This window comes from Nyctereutes procyonoides, unplaced genomic scaffold (genome assembly GCF_905146905.1).
Source record: "Nyctereutes procyonoides isolate TBG_1078 unplaced genomic scaffold, NYPRO_anot_genome, whole genome shotgun sequence".
In the NCBI taxonomy this organism is placed as follows: domain Eukaryota; kingdom Metazoa; phylum Chordata; class Mammalia; order Carnivora; family Canidae; genus Nyctereutes; species Nyctereutes procyonoides.
In genome coordinates this window covers 46,201,275-46,216,580 of record NW_026575140.1, presented here as the reverse complement: position 1 = coordinate 46,216,580, position 15,306 = coordinate 46,201,275, and the positions used below count along the sequence as shown (strand labels likewise).

The 15,306-nt window shown below is 35.9% G+C and overlaps 2 protein-coding genes and 1 non-coding gene across 5 annotated transcripts in view; 2 read left to right on the top strand and 1 right to left on the bottom strand.

Moving 5' to 3' along the window:
- The window catches only part of IL23R (interleukin 23 receptor), a 60,672-nt gene that overhangs the window by 42,214 nt on the left and 3,152 nt on the right, over positions 1-15,306 (bottom strand). The window contains exons 3-4 of the mRNA XM_055306253.1: positions 14,324-14,620; positions 7,053-7,176 (exon numbers count right to left, since the gene is read on the bottom strand). Coding sequence (XP_055162228.1) covers positions 7,053-7,176; positions 14,324-14,620 — 421 coding nt within the window. The remainder of the gene's footprint in view (positions 1-7,052; positions 7,177-14,323; positions 14,621-15,306) is intronic.
- The window catches only part of LOC129497394 (ESX-1 secretion-associated protein EspI-like), a 97,564-nt gene that overhangs the window by 81,990 nt on the left and 268 nt on the right, over positions 1-15,306 (top strand). The window contains exon 3 of one of the 3 annotated variants that reach the window (XM_055306256.1): positions 9,152-9,299. The exons of 1 other annotated variant lie outside the window; for it this stretch is intronic. In XM_055306256.1, coding sequence (XP_055162231.1) covers positions 9,152-9,201 — 50 coding nt within the window. In that variant the 3' untranslated portion in view covers positions 9,202-9,299. Of the gene's footprint in view, positions 1-9,148; positions 9,300-15,306 lie in introns of those variants that run through there. One more of the 3 variants, XM_055306255.1, reaches the window with a different exon arrangement.
- On the top strand, positions 8,071-8,211 carry LOC129498009 (U4 spliceosomal RNA). The gene has a single exon (XR_008662047.1). It is a non-coding gene; the product is annotated as a U4 spliceosomal RNA (small nuclear RNA).

Below are 15,306 nucleotides of genomic sequence, written 5' to 3'. Positions count from 1 at the left end.
TAAGAGGTCAAATCTGATAGGTTTTGCTGATTAATGTTGTTTAAGACATGGTAGGAAGGAATCTGGGAGGACTCCAGTGACTTTCACCTAAATAATACGAAGATGTATTTGCCATTTACTGATAAGGGGAATGCAAATGTAGGGAAAGGAAACACAGGGTGTTAGGTTTTGAACACGTTAGCTTTGAGATAACTTTTGGATGTCTAAGAGGAAGTGCTGAATATGATGTTAGATACATGGTAGCTACGAACAGAAATGTCTAGACTCAAGGTAGATAAACTAGGGAGTTTTACAGTATAAATTTGGATTATATCTTTTAGGTAATGACTATAGATTGGGATAAAAGGAGACCCTAGTATAAAGCTAATAGGAAGTAAAAGCTTCTTATTTACTGGAAATGAAGAGGCATCAGTTAATGAGTCTGAGAAAAAGCATCCAGGAAGGTAGGAGGAGAATCGAAAGGGAGTGGTGTCCTCAAAGCCAAAAGAAGGAAGTGAAAAGCTTAATTAAGTGCTCCCAATAAGGAAAATAAAGACTGAGAAGAAACCATTGGATTTGGTCATGAGGAATTGATCAGTGACGCTGATAAGACCTGTCTCAGTGGACAGCAAAAATTTGACTAAACTAGATTTAAAAAAGATGAGAGGGGAAGTAGAGACAGAAAGTATAGACGAATTCTTGAGTTTTGCCATAAAGAGGAGCAAAGAAATAGGGTAGTGGAGAGGGGAAGTGTATTTTTCAAGAGGGCAAATGCTGTAACATGTTTGAAAGCTGGTAGGAATGATCCAATAAAGATAGAAAAAGTGATCATGCAGTAAAGAGAGAGAAAAATTGTTGGAACAATGTCCTCCAGGAGGCAGGAGTAAGATCTAGCACACGAAGTGGAGGGTTGGCCTCAGGGCAACTGAGGGTTGGCCTCAGGGCCTCAGGGAACTACAACTATTGTAGTTCATCCACAATAGTAGAATGGAAAACCAAGTATATGGGTACAGATGCCAGTGCATCAGTAGTTGGGGGAAGCTTATGGTTTTTCTCATTGCTCCTATTTTCTCAGTGAAATTAGAAAGTCATCAATAGAGAATGAGGAGGGAGAAAGTACGCTGGAAACTAGAAATGAGAGAAGAAGTAATAAAATAATTATCAGCTTAGTGGAGGAGTAACTTGGCCAGTGATATGTAGCAGGATACTGGTTGGCTATCTGGACCCAAATGAGATTAATGGTCATGAATATAAAGTAACATCAAGTTAGTAAGTTTGTGTTTGTCCCCAGCCACCATCAGCTTTCCTAGTTCAGGCACAGAATTGGTGGGGAAATGGATTTAAAAATATGAACTGCTTATTAAGTCCTAAAGGAATTACTGAAATATAACATCTGGCCTTAAAAATATTTGGAGTCATGCCTAAGAACGCTTTCTGGTTATTAGGAATATGCATATGGAGGAGAAGAAGAAATGGTAACAACAAGCCAGGCTTCTGAATTGACAGAAGGCAACTGATCCTAGGAGATCTAAAATGATATCTCATCGAAAAATAATTGCTCTACTAGTCTTTCACAGTGCCTGAAAATTCTATCATGGTGTTATTCTAATAAGTTTATGATGTCACAGAGATGATACCTATCCACAAAAAAAAAAATCTCTAGAGTTAAAAAACATAGTAATAAGAAAACACAAAATGCTAAATAAATATTTGGTAAATTGGCTTGAATGGAATAGAATGAGAGGCCATCATGCATTCATTTTTACTCAACAAGTATTTATTGAGTAGAAGACATTTCAACAGACATTGCAAGAGTTTCCAAGATAAAGAAAGAACATATTTACATGAAGCTGTTTGTGGGTAATAGACAATAGTAGGTAGATATTTATTAGCGGAGTTTTCTTCTTTGGTTTTTCCTATCACCACTTATTGACACATAGCAAAATACAGAGAGGAGGGGAGGTTGTGTCACCACAAAGATACTAAGGGAAAGAAAGCTCTTGAAGCAACACAGGTACAATATTCCTCTATTTTACAACTTCAATCCAACACCAGAAGGAAGTCCTGATGACCCCTAGGCTGCAATAGAGGGAATGCTACCTTTCTGCCACTAGTGGAACAAGTGGGTGGACTGGGGTAAAATACCTCTCCTGTATATATGATTTTACTGGAAAACAGAAACACATGAATTGGAAGTGAAACCTTGCAAATGCTGATCTCTATACCTATCTGCCAAAGTGGAAAATACCTTAAGAACCAAGGATCTAGAATGACCTTTTTAAATTATTATCTAAACCATAAAATTATAAGTCAGCTGTTTCCTGGGGGGAAAGATCTTATTGATAGTTAGAAAAATTAACTTTCTTTTCTCTAATTTTTTTCAACTCATTGGTGTGTTTTTAATTAATAGTAAGATGAATAGATGTTTAGTCTCTTTTCCAATTTGTGCTTATAAGAGCTCATTTTTTGAATTTGCTACAGGAGAACATTCATTTTTATGCTAATCCTTCATATCTTTTAGGTCTTTCTAAAATATAACATTCCATTAATCTGGACTTAATAAAGAATTTGGGTTAGGCTTGTCTGAGTTTGACTGTAATTTACTGTTGGATTTCAGAAAATATGGTAAAAAAAAGATTTTCTAAGAGGTAAGACTTTGTATTATTATTATTTAGACTGTGAGGGGACAATGCAGGAAATGTCTATTTCTACTTATCAGAATAACCACTCAATAAATATTAATTGAGCAGTTACAATGTATCCCATTCTAGGAGCAAGTGATGTATCAGTGAACAAAACAAAAATTCTTGCCCATATTGAGTTAACATTTCTAGTCTGAATGAATGAGTTTACTATTGACATATGCACAACAGCTAAAAAATTAGTCTTACTTGTATTTTTTTAGTTTTTTTCCCCCAGGAAGGTCTTACTTTTAGAGCATATCTGACATCTCTTTCTAGATTTTCATCTGTCTAAAATTACTGTCACTTGAAAATAATGTAAGTAAAATTGTTTATAATATCCTGTAAATGATCTTTTTTAATGGCCTTATATTAATCTACTCACCCAAATCAAGTTTGATGTAAGAACAAATCACAGCCTAGGATGTCAGCTTTGAGTGTCAGCATAATACTCTGCCTTTTTCTTGTTGTTTTTAAGCATTTCCTATTTGCAAGTCATTTTTTATAGTTTGTGTTCTCATAAACTTTGGAACATCCAGTATAGTATTACTTATCTTCATTTCCCAAGTTATGTAAGGAAACATAGGGCTTAGTCACAGGAACTTTTCCAAGATCATAAAGCTAGAAATTATGGCAGATACTGTTAAATGACAGTACTGGATTCTATCAACATTGCTCTTCTCTTAGGTTCCCATCCAGAGTAGACAGACATGTAACCCAAGTTCCAGTCAATGAGATGCAAATGGAAGGCCATGGGAGGATGTTTCTTTTCCTTCACTACTTTTCCTGTCTGGGACTTGGATGAGAAGCCTAGAGGTGCAGCTTCTGAGGATTAAGGCTGACACACTAAAGCTTATAGAAGAGAAAGGTAGAAAAACTTTTGAGATGTCAGTGAGTAATCATGCCAACTCTGTAATTCTTACCACTATGGCTTGATATAAATAAAGCCCCATCTGTTTAAGTCACTGCACTTTGGTTTTCTGATATTTGCACCATAAAAGACATCCAACTGATAAATCTCAGAACTGGAAATCAAAAGTAAAACTCAAAAACCCCCGTTTTTTCCAATGGATAGTTCTGAAAGCATGCTTTTTTAATAAGTGTATTCTTAACACTTTCAAGGTGACTTTTTGAGTACTGAGAACAATCTCAATACTCATAACTGCTACAGATATTTCTCACTTTATAAGCTAGATAGATTTCTTAAAAGAAGCCATTTGTAAATAACTTAAACATTTGTAACTGAACACATTGATGGATTTTAAAAGAAATCTATAGTTAATATTTGGAGAACATTTTTTATGATACTAAATAGGAAATCAGGTGGTGGTTGGCAAGTTTTTGTTCAACAAATACATCTTTTCAAATTGTGGTATGTCTGTTCTAAATTTACAATGCAATTTTATTGTCAGGAACCTGAGAAGGCAAATAAGTAGGACCTGAAAGAATTAACTCATACCCACTAGGTTAACCAATAAGATAATAATAAGTGTTGGAAAGAATTTGGAGAATTTAGAATCTTCATATACACCTAGTGGGAATATAAAATGGTGCAGTTGTTTTAGAAAACAGTATGGCAGTTCCTCAAAAGTTTGAATAGAATTAATGTATGACCAACCAATTCTCTTCCAAAGTATATACCCAAGAGAAATGAAAACCTGTGTCTACCCAAAATCTTGCACATGAATATCTCAGAAGCATTACTCATAATAGCCAAAAAGAGGGAACAACCCAAGTGTCCATCAACTAATTAATGGATAAAGTAAATGTGATATATTCATATAATGGAACATTATTTGGCCATAAAAAAGGAATGAAGTACTTATATATGCTAGACTACAGATGAAGAGCCTTGAAATACTTGTGCTAAGTGAAAGAGCCAGTTACAAAAGACCACATGTTGTATGATTCCTCTTATATGAAGTGTCCAGAGTAGGCAAATCCCCAGAGGATGCCTCCAGATGAGAAAGTTGAGGGAAATGGAATGACTACTAATGGATACACTGTTTCCTTTTGGCATGAGAAAATATTCTAAAATTGTGATGATGGTTGCATAACTCTGTAAATATACTAAAGCCATTGAATGCTATACTTTAAATAAGGTGTATTGTACAGTTTGTGAATTATACTCTATAAAGCTGTTATATTAAACAAAAAATAACCAACCAGAAAAGATCAGTGGGCCCATGAGGTAGTAAAAGTTCCAGGAAATAGCAAAAATCCTTAAGGCTCTATACTTTCTCTGTCAATCTGGCACTATCTAGCTTTTCTGTGAACTTGCACTATGAAGGCTACTCCCATACTGCCTTCATTTTCAAATTCCTAAAGCTGACTTTACAAAGGAGATTCTTAAGTTTTCTTGTCCTCTTTTCATCTTTAAAGGACTACTTTGCCTTAGAGGCAAAAGGTAGAGGTTAAACCTCATGCCTGTGTTAGAACCCTGGCTCTCTTACCATCTTAGCTAAGGGACTTGGGAGAGATAATATGAGCACTGTAAAATGGGGACAGTAATAATAGTTCACAAAGTGAAGCTGAGGATTGAAGATGTAGTATGGAGTGCACCTGACAATACAACCTATGCCTAATCTCAGTGTTTCCATCATCTTTTTGATCCTGACCTTGCCTCTGTTTAACCCCTGCTTAGAATGAAAGGTGTGAGCTTCTTGCCCATGGCATGTAGCTGGTAACTGTTGGCTTAGCAGTGTATTAATAAAATCTGTCCAGGTTTTACACAGAATTTCTTGAATGAAGAGGTGTTACTTTTCATGTTTCACTTAATTAAAATTATTCTGAGTATGCCGCAAGTGGAGAAAGAGAGCAAAATTGGAAGATTATTCTCCTCTACTGTGATGAGACCTGGTTATTGTCTTTCAAACATGCCCTGTGATCTGGTTTCCACAGAAAACGTCACAGAAAATACTAAATTGTGAAGAAGGCAGTCAGCCCATCCCAAGTTCAAATACTGCTTCTCCCTTCTCTTAGCTATGTGACCCTGGAAGCATCCCCTAACCCCACTGAGCCTCAAACAGTTTGTTTACAAAAATCAGAAAAATAATCATATGTACCTCACAAGGCTGGTGAAGGACTAAATGAGTAGCACATATAAAGCTTTTGGCTAAATGTTTGGCAAATAGTAAGGGTCCCATAAATGCTTTTTAAAAAATGAATAGTTTGGGAAACTTTTTTGAGAGTTACAAACAGAAAAAAGTATACTTCAAATACTCATTGAAGGCATTCTTTAAAAAAAAATAAGCACTGGGTGTCATATATATGTTATATATTAGCAAATCAAACTTCCATAAAAGTATATAAAATAAAAATTAAAAAATTAAAAATAAATAAATAAACTAACCTAAATGGGAAACATGGGTGGGTGACCAACTTAGTCCAGTTTGCTCATACCTTTTTTTTAATTGTTTTATTTCCATCTTTAATACTAACAGAGGATTTCAAAACAGACCAACAGATGTGGATATAGTTTAAATGTAACAAAGAAAGAATTCAGCTATGGACACTAGAGGGAAAGGGATTTTTTCATATCAACTTTTTCCTATTTTGCAGTTTCTAAATTCGTATACACGTTTTCCCAATTTAATTTAGTACAATGTAGTACAACTTTTATGATCAACCATTTGTCCATAAGCATAAAACTTTAGAGATTTTGGTTGCATGGTCATCTTGGCTCCTGAAGTCTTATTATTTATTGTAAGAATGTAATGAAAGAGTATTTCCTCAAAGTCCTCCTAGACACCAGGTAGAAAATTATCACTTTCACTCAGTTATTACTTTCAGTTTTAAATTTGAAAGTCCTGTGTCCTGGTAACTTAGTCTCAAACAAACTACGAAAGATGGTCAGCCTGTACAGACATCAAATTTAAGATTTGGAGAACATTATTAGCAACTAACAGCTTCCATGAATTTAATGCTAATGGTGGACCTGGCACTGTGCTACATGCTTTAAAAGCCAAATTTGACTTAAATAATTAGAATGAACCTGTGCATTAGGTTCTATTCTTATACCCGTTTTAAAGACAAAATAAAGGTAATTTGGAGAGGTTGACCAAGTTGCCTAAACCCTAGAAAGAGGATAGAGCTGGGATTAAAACAAAGGTCCTTTTAAAACTGTTGTGTGTTATATTACCATTAGGTCCCTGCCCCCAGGTACATACCAATGAATTAAAGGGCAGAAAGTTTATAGAACACATTGTCCCAGAAAGTGAAAATATTAATGGCCCAAAAAAGGTTTGGGTGGCTTCACTGACGATAATTAGGGAATTGGGGATAATCAGTGTACATTTAATGTTTACGACTTATTTTTTGGATCCCTGCTGGAGCAGAACACTAGCTGGACTGGAGTAGAATTGCTTATGTTAAACTGTTGAAGGAACCTACCTCTTCACATACACCACATACTTTGTGTCTATGTAGGTAGGCTTCCCAGAATTCCAGGTACAAGTCATGTTGCCTGAATATTCATAAATGACACAGGTTACCTTGTCAGGAACATCTGGTGGATCTGCAACAAAATGTTATCACTTAGGAGCCACCATATAAACATAAATCTCTTTATAAAGTAGTTAGTTGAAAAACTTCCCATTTTATTTAGGAAACCAGCCCTAACAGCACTCAGTACCTCCCTCATTCCATCCCTACCACCTCACCTTACAACCTACTTTGCTATTAAGCATCTCTACTCTCCTTGGTAATACTTTACTGTATTCTCCATTTCTCTTGGGATATTAATATGATCAAGTTTCTCCCTTCAGAAGAAAAAAACCTTACTCCTTAAATTCTCACTCCTCAGCTACCACTGTATCTCCTTTTCTTAACAGCTGAACTAAGAATCCTATGTTATTCTAGTTTTTTATTTTATCTCCTATTTGCTCTTGAACTCCAGACAATTAAGATTCGGACCACAATTCTACCAAAACTATTATTGATAAGGTCATTAATGACTTTCTAATGAACCAATTCTAAGATATCTGTGCAATCCCCACCGAACTTGACTTGTGCAGCATTTGCTATTTTGGTCACTTTCCCCTTGAAACCTTTGCATTTTGGCTCTTGTGAAAGGATTCCCCAAAGTGTTCTTTCACTCTGGCATACTATTTCCTCTTCTGGCACCTATTTCACTACTCACTTTAAAGTTTGGTGCTCATACATACAATGGAATATTACACATCCTTAAAGAGAAAGGGAATTCTGATACATGCTATAACATTGATGAAAATAGAATGATGGTTGCCAAGACAGTGGGGGAGGGTGAAGGGGGAAAATGAGCATTGTTTAATGGGTTCAGAGTTCCAATTTTGAAGATGAAAAGAAATCTGGAAATGGGTGATGGTGATAGTTGCACAATAGTATGAATGTACTTAAATGCCTCAGAACTGTACATTTAAGAATAAAATATAGCTTTGCGCAGTGGCAGTATAGTAGCCAATGAGGTTTATCCGAGGTGCGACTATTGCTAATAGTTGAAATACATGTTTTATGTTATATATATTTTACCACAATAAAAAATGATTAAAAAATTTTGGCATTGGGGCACCTGGGTGGCCTAGTTGGTTAAGTGTCTGGCTCTTGATTTCGGCTCAGGTCATGATCTCAGCGTTGTGAGATCAAGCCCCACATTGGGCTCCGTGCTGCTGAGCATGGAGCCTGCTTAAGATTCTCTTTCCCTTTCCCTCTGCTCCTCCCCCACTCACAGTCTCTCTTAAAAAAATTAATATTCACAGAATTCTATTTCAAGTTTCTCTTTCTCCCTTCCTGCATCCCCTTTAGCTCTTTTTCTCAATGACCATAAATAATGAGAACATTATTTAGTTTTTGTTTGTTAGCATCTTTCCCTTTTGAGAACTGATATCTCCCTCCTTCCCAACCTCATCCCCACTCTATCCCTACCCCAAGGGCTGTCACTCAGGAGGCTTCACTCAGAAGTATATCCTTGACAGAGGCTAACTAATCAGAATATTTCTTTTGGGAATGAACACACAACTCAAAAATGAACCAACCAGAATTTTCCAAGGGATTTTTCGGGAGCCATTGTAAACAAGGTACTTTCTTCTCCCCTGAAACAGCTGTCTCTGACTAACATGTGAGCCATTAACTGCTAGTGGGCATATTGCATTTAAGAATGAAGACAACACGGGGTGGGGGGCATATATCCCAAAAGATGGGAAAAGATGGGAGTTCTGATGACATTTTTGGAGCCCTTGTGATCTCTGAAGTCTATGAAACACCGAAACTATAGAATGACATCTAAAATTTTCAGTTACATCACCCAATAATAAATGACCAAGATCAAGATAAAAGTATAGAAATATAGAGTGTTTATCATGTCACTTTTCAGGTATGGCTCTCTCAACTTGTCCCTACGTGCACAGCAAATAACAAGAAAAATGGAAGAATGGGGGTTCAAGAAGAATAAAGTGTATACATCTGTGTATGTGAAGTTATACCTAAGATTTATCTTCTTTTTTTTTTTAAAGTAGGTTCCATGCCCAGCATGAAGCCCACCTGGAGCTTGAACTCACTACCCTGAGATCAATACCTGAGCTGAGATCAAGAGTCAGTTGACTAACCAACTGAGCACCCAGGCACTCTTAAAGATTTATCTTAAATACAAACATATTCCTGCACTTCACTTGCAAATCATCCACCAAGAATCTTACTTGTAAAATAAAAATAAATATGTGAAAAATTTTTCTCATTGCAGATTGAAACAGTAATAGATATCGTTTAGACCTATAAAATTGGCAAGGATTTTGAAATATAGTAAACCACAGTGTTACAATGGATTCAGGGAAATCCTCTAATACCCCTGTTGGTGAGAGTACAAACTGGTACAACCCTTATGGAGAACACTTTACATATCACAGTTTTGGGGAGTTTTGCTTTTTGTTTTCATTTTTTAAAGGTTTTATTTATTCATGAGCTACACAGAAAGAGAGGGAGTCAGGGGCAGAGGGAGAGACAGACTTCCTTCAGAGTGGGGAGCTGGATGCAGGACTCGATCCCAGGATTCTGGTTCATGACCTGAGCTGAAGGCAGACACTTAACCGACTGAGCCATCCCAATGCCCTATATATCACAGTTTTTAAAAGCAAGAGCAATATCTTGCAACCCCACAATTTTACACCTAGGAATCCATCTTTAATGAAATGTTCAAAGATATACAAAAATATTTGGCTAAAAGTGTGTGCCTCTTTCTTTTTTTAAGATTTTTTTTAAATTTATTTTAGAGAAACAGAGAGTGTGCGTGGTGGGGAGGGGCAGAGAGAGGGAGAAAGAGAATCTCAAGTAGACTCCCCACTGAACGAGGAGCCCCAAGCCCAGGGCTCGATCTCACAACCCCAAGATCATGACCTGAGCCAAAGCCAAAAGTCGATCACTATCTGACTAAGCTATCTAGGCACTCCAAGTGTGTGCCTCTTAAAATATTGTTTATAGTAATGAATAAATTGGAAACAACCTAATGCCCCAAAATCAGTTAAGTAAACTATCAAACACTCCTAAAATGTATCCAAAAACAAAGTTGCAGGTGATAATCTAGTGTCTGGTCTCTGGAAAGCACTAGAAATATGTTAATTAAGGAAATTCTAGCTATAGGATAAAGTGAAAAATGCATTTTGCAAAATAGCATACTGTAGTGATATAATTTCAAAGAGAGACAGACAGAGAGAGGGAGAGGGGTTGGGGAGGAGGAAAGAGAAGGAGAAAGGGGAAGGAGAGAGAAACTAAAACCTGAAAGATATAGTTAAAATTATTATTATTATTTTTTAAAGATTTTACTTATTCATGAGAGGCACACACACACACACACAGAGAGAGAGAGAGAGAGAGAGAGGCAGAGACACAGGCAGATGGAGAAACAGGCTCCATACCAGGAGCCCGATGTGGGACTTGGTCCAAGGTCCTGGGATCACGCCCTGAGCCAAAGGCAGATGCTCAACTGCTGAGCCACCCAGGTGTCCCATAGCTCAAATTATTAAAGAGGGATTGTTAGTAGTGAGATTATAGGATTATAGAGATGATGGGTGTTTCCTTTTTGCTAGTCTTAATTTTTAAAAACTTCCTATGTTGTATGCAATTTGATTTTACAATTAAAAAAATGATTTCAAGCAAAAAAAAATGATTTCAAGCAGTAAGAACATACTAAAGTATTTTAAAACATTTTGGTAAATTGTAGCATTGAATTATAATGGGAAGAAACTGGACTTCAAATATGTGAAAAGAAAGTTTTATGTGAGTCTTAAAGGAGGTAGGTTAAGAAACATAAATTTAAGTCATTTTGAATATTGATTGAGTTGTGGTCCCTCACTGATTACAATGATTTGTGCTGGAGTTATTTTTCCCCTCTGGTTTTAGACAGAATACCATTGATTTGGCCATAAAAGACATTGGTCAATCTTTTGGGCTATGTTATTCCACAGTATTCTATATAAAGTGAATGCTCAGGGTTATAAATACCTGGTGGTTAGTTAAGTTTGCAAAAGATCAAATAGGTTATATACACAGGTGCAAATAAGCTCAGTATTTGTTAATGTGAAGTTTGTAAAGATGGGAGTGTGATTACGGATATGAGAGTAAGACCGGGCTGTTAATCACATTGCCAATCTATCCACTGTCAAGGATAGAAACTGACCATACAGCCAGGTATCAGGGAATACCCTGAAGTATACACAGATGAGGCTTATGTTTTTGCTTGTTCCTCCTAATCCCATCCCTTGCCCCCATTATTGGAGCACTTACTAATCACAGGCCAGATTTCTTATTAATTTAGAGTCTAACCAAGGATCATTTTCTACTGAGAGTTTCTTGAAGATAGAGTCTGTCTTCTTTGAGTTTCTAGCATTTAACATGTTTTTGGTGCATGGCAAACACTCAGTAAAGTTTATCTCATAATTAGATTGGCTTGATTAATAAAATAATAATGAGGAGAATTTAAAATAACAGAGGCACACAATGCTTCTGGCAATGATCACAGCAATTCCTTCCTCATGGAGAGCATAGGCCAGCCTATTGTGTCGGTAATGATACTAGATAGTAATGTTAAAGACAAATATCCAGGGACTTTTATTGGATAAAAAAAAAATCTGCTTTGTTCACAATAGGTAGAGATCAAAAATGGTTAAAATTTAAGTCAAAGATATTTAAACTTTTAAATAAATGGTTAAGTGGAAACAGACTGCTCCATGTATGGTATATTTTAATTTGGTATTTTTGAATGAATAAAGAAATCTTATTTTACCCCATGATTGGTATGAAACAAACTTCTCATAATATGTGTGCATTCATTCACATGTGAGATTCTAAGAAGTGTTTAAAATGATGGCTAAAAATGGAAATTTAGATAATAATAGTTTATATTTCATAAATTACATATTAAAGTACAGAAGATTTTATATATATTTGGATTTCTTTTCAGGGAAAGCGCTGACTCATTTATTTTCTCTCTCTTTTATGATTTGTTTCCAGTCTAAAAAAAACCACATCATCATTTTATTCAAAACGTTGATATAAGTTAACATAGTAAAGTTCACAGGACAAATATCCTGTGATCAAAGTAACCCAGTGAAAGCAATGTGATTTCTAGAGTACCACAAAAACCCTCAAAAATCTTTTTTTGACCTACTTAAATAGGAAGTTTTGTTTGCTAAGAATGCAGAGCCCAAGAACACATGGGTTCTTGAGTCTAAGAGTTAGAGTAAATTCTTTCCTGGCAGTTACAATTTCACACTCATAACCAGAAACCTAGGTAAGGAGTTACAACTCACAAAGTAAATAAATGGAAAGAGTGATGTTCTTTCTAAGCAGCCAGCAGCAGAAAATCTAAAGTCTTCTATGATATTGTCCCAGAAGGGAGCAAAAGCCATTCTCTGACTCTAAACATGGCCTGGTGGTTGTGTTCATGGGCAGAGGCCCTCAGCCAACACTGGAAGAGCTTTTGGAGATAATTTGTCACTCAAATTGCAACACAAGGAAAGAGGCCATACATCTTTTGCCTCCTCTGGCTTAAATTAAAAACCAATCTTCCATAACTGTGAAAGTTGCTTATTTCCCCTCCAAAGAAATTGTACCTTCTCGTAACCCCCTACCCCTACCCACAAAATATAAATAGTAAAATATTTAAGCACGAACTATTGTTTATGTTTCCTGAGGATGTGGACAAGCTAAGCAGTCCTTAAACATCAGATAAGATACCTGCCTGTGGCTTCATTTCTTATAATTTGGGGCAAGTTTAGTATGTTATTATCAATTTAAGGCATGAGTTTGCCAACTTTATTCCTTCACCCCAAAACTTACTATTTTCCTTCCTCGATTTACCTCTACCACCTGCCATAGCTCTTTTTTCTTTTGAAACTCATGCAAGATCAAGTTCCCTGAATTAAGTAGGACAATGGCCTTATTTAGAAGAAGGAAGCCTCTTGCTTTTCAGGTGTCCATTCTAGGGGCAAGTGGTTACCACCAGGTGGTCTTGCTCTTGCTACATAAGGTCTGGAGATGAGGAAGACTAAGAAATCAAATTTGATTGTTAAGAGGTATAGAGGAAGGGAACATGACAAAGATTCCAACCCCTCTATCTTTCTTCACTGAAATTGGGTCCAGGTGCTCTAGGGAATGAATCTCTGGGTTAAAACAGTGCTGAATTTATTGATCTACTTCTCATAACAGTAGAATCAAGAATTAAGTATATAATTATACAAGTCACCTCATATTACTATAATAACTTACACATCTTCAGAATATCATAAATACAAATTGAATTTAGCAAGTATTTTTAAGATGAATGTGATTAATTTTTTTCATAATAATTACAGTAACAGTGATTCACATTTGGTGCAGTGGGAGTAGGAGCAGGGAACTATATCAGAATCTCCTCATGTTTTATCAAAAGCACGTAATTTTAAGGGTTTGGGAACACTGGCATAGCACTTTAAAGTGTGTCATATGCTTTCAAATAGTTTATTAAAATTTGGTGCTTACTAAAGCTGGTATAACTGGCCTCATTTTATAGACATGGCATCAAGGTTCACACACGTGGTTAACTGGCCCAAGGTCACACAGCTTATAAGAGGTATAGCAGGAACATAATGCTAGTTTTGCAACTATTTTTTCTTCCTAAATCTTAGCCTCAAAACTTCTTGATGGGATCTGCTTCAAGGTTGATGATATCAGTTTTAAAGCGAATAAACAAAAAACATAAGCGTAAAGCAGATGAAAAGAACAACACTTAAAATCTGAGGATGCTGCCCTTTGTGTATGCTGTGTTTGGACAGGCTAGTGTTAAAATTTTAAGAATGCATCAGCAACACTTAAAAATTTTTAGAGATCACAATGAAAATTTGTGTTTCTATCTTCTTTCAAAGAGTCAAAAGATTTAGGAATACAGGATCCTCATAAATGATGCAGCTGGGCAGTGGCTGTCCCCAGTGGATCCAATAGACCAACTATGTGCTTTCTTCTCTGCACACCTCCTACCAGCTTCCTTGATTCCTATCTTCTCAACCTGGCCCCTGGAAGTATTTGAGTTTGTAGTTTCTATATTCAACTAAAATAAGAAGTAAACTATATTAATTTATCTCTATTTCTAGACAGGATTTTAGGCTAGTTAATTGCTAGGTTAGCTTTCATTTGAATTTTGAATGTACCTCAACACTTACATCCAGAAGAAATGTCTTTTCCACATATCAGTGTCTCTTGAAAATATCCAGGACATTCAGCAGTACAGTATATAGAGGCATGTGGCTCCAGAAAGTTGCTATACCAAAGCCGAGCTGTTGTTTTATTAATTCTTGTGATTTGAAATCTTTCTTTGATGCCATTTTTATAAAAATAAAGTTTCCTTGGTTGGCAATTCTTAATTGCTGCTTGGCAATATATAGAGATATTCATACCCATCTTAAAAATTGTGGCTGGTTCTACCCAGATGTGGCCAGAGCAGTTTATATTCGTAATTCCTGGAAACGAATAGATAAAAAATTTTAAATTCCATGTAAACCATTAAAATAAGAGATTCAAAAGATAAGCTGTTGCATTTAAATTTTATTCTTTCCTATTCACTAAATGATTGCCACTAGAAGTTTTAGGACTGTCTTTTAACGGATTTGTTTATTATAATGTACTTTTACCATACTTCCTTTGATGCTTGGCAACATAGTACAAAACTAGAGTTAGCCTTTAAGCTACTCTGTCTAGAGTTCAGATATAATTACTCTCCTGTTTTAGAGAACTGAGACATTATAAGGCTATGCCTTTTTTCAAAAGTAAGATCACAAATAGCACTTGGCACTACAGAATCCAAACCCCATTTTCTAGCTATTCAATCAATCTTTCATTGTTCTATTGTGGATAATGGCTACTTTTATCAGAAAATTATACATTTAGGGGCACCTGGGTGGCTCAATTGATTAAGAGTCTGCCTTTAGCTCCGGTTATGATCTCAGGGTCCCAGAACTGAGCCTCAAGTCAGACTCTCTGCTTAGTGTGGAATTTACTCCTCCCTCTCCCTCTGCCTTTCCCCCCTGCTTGTGCTCTCCCTCCCTCTCTCTCAAATAAATAAAAAAAATCTTAAAATAAATTTATGAGTTTAATGAATGACAAAAATTACTAATTTTTACTAATTACTAATTTTTTACTAATAACA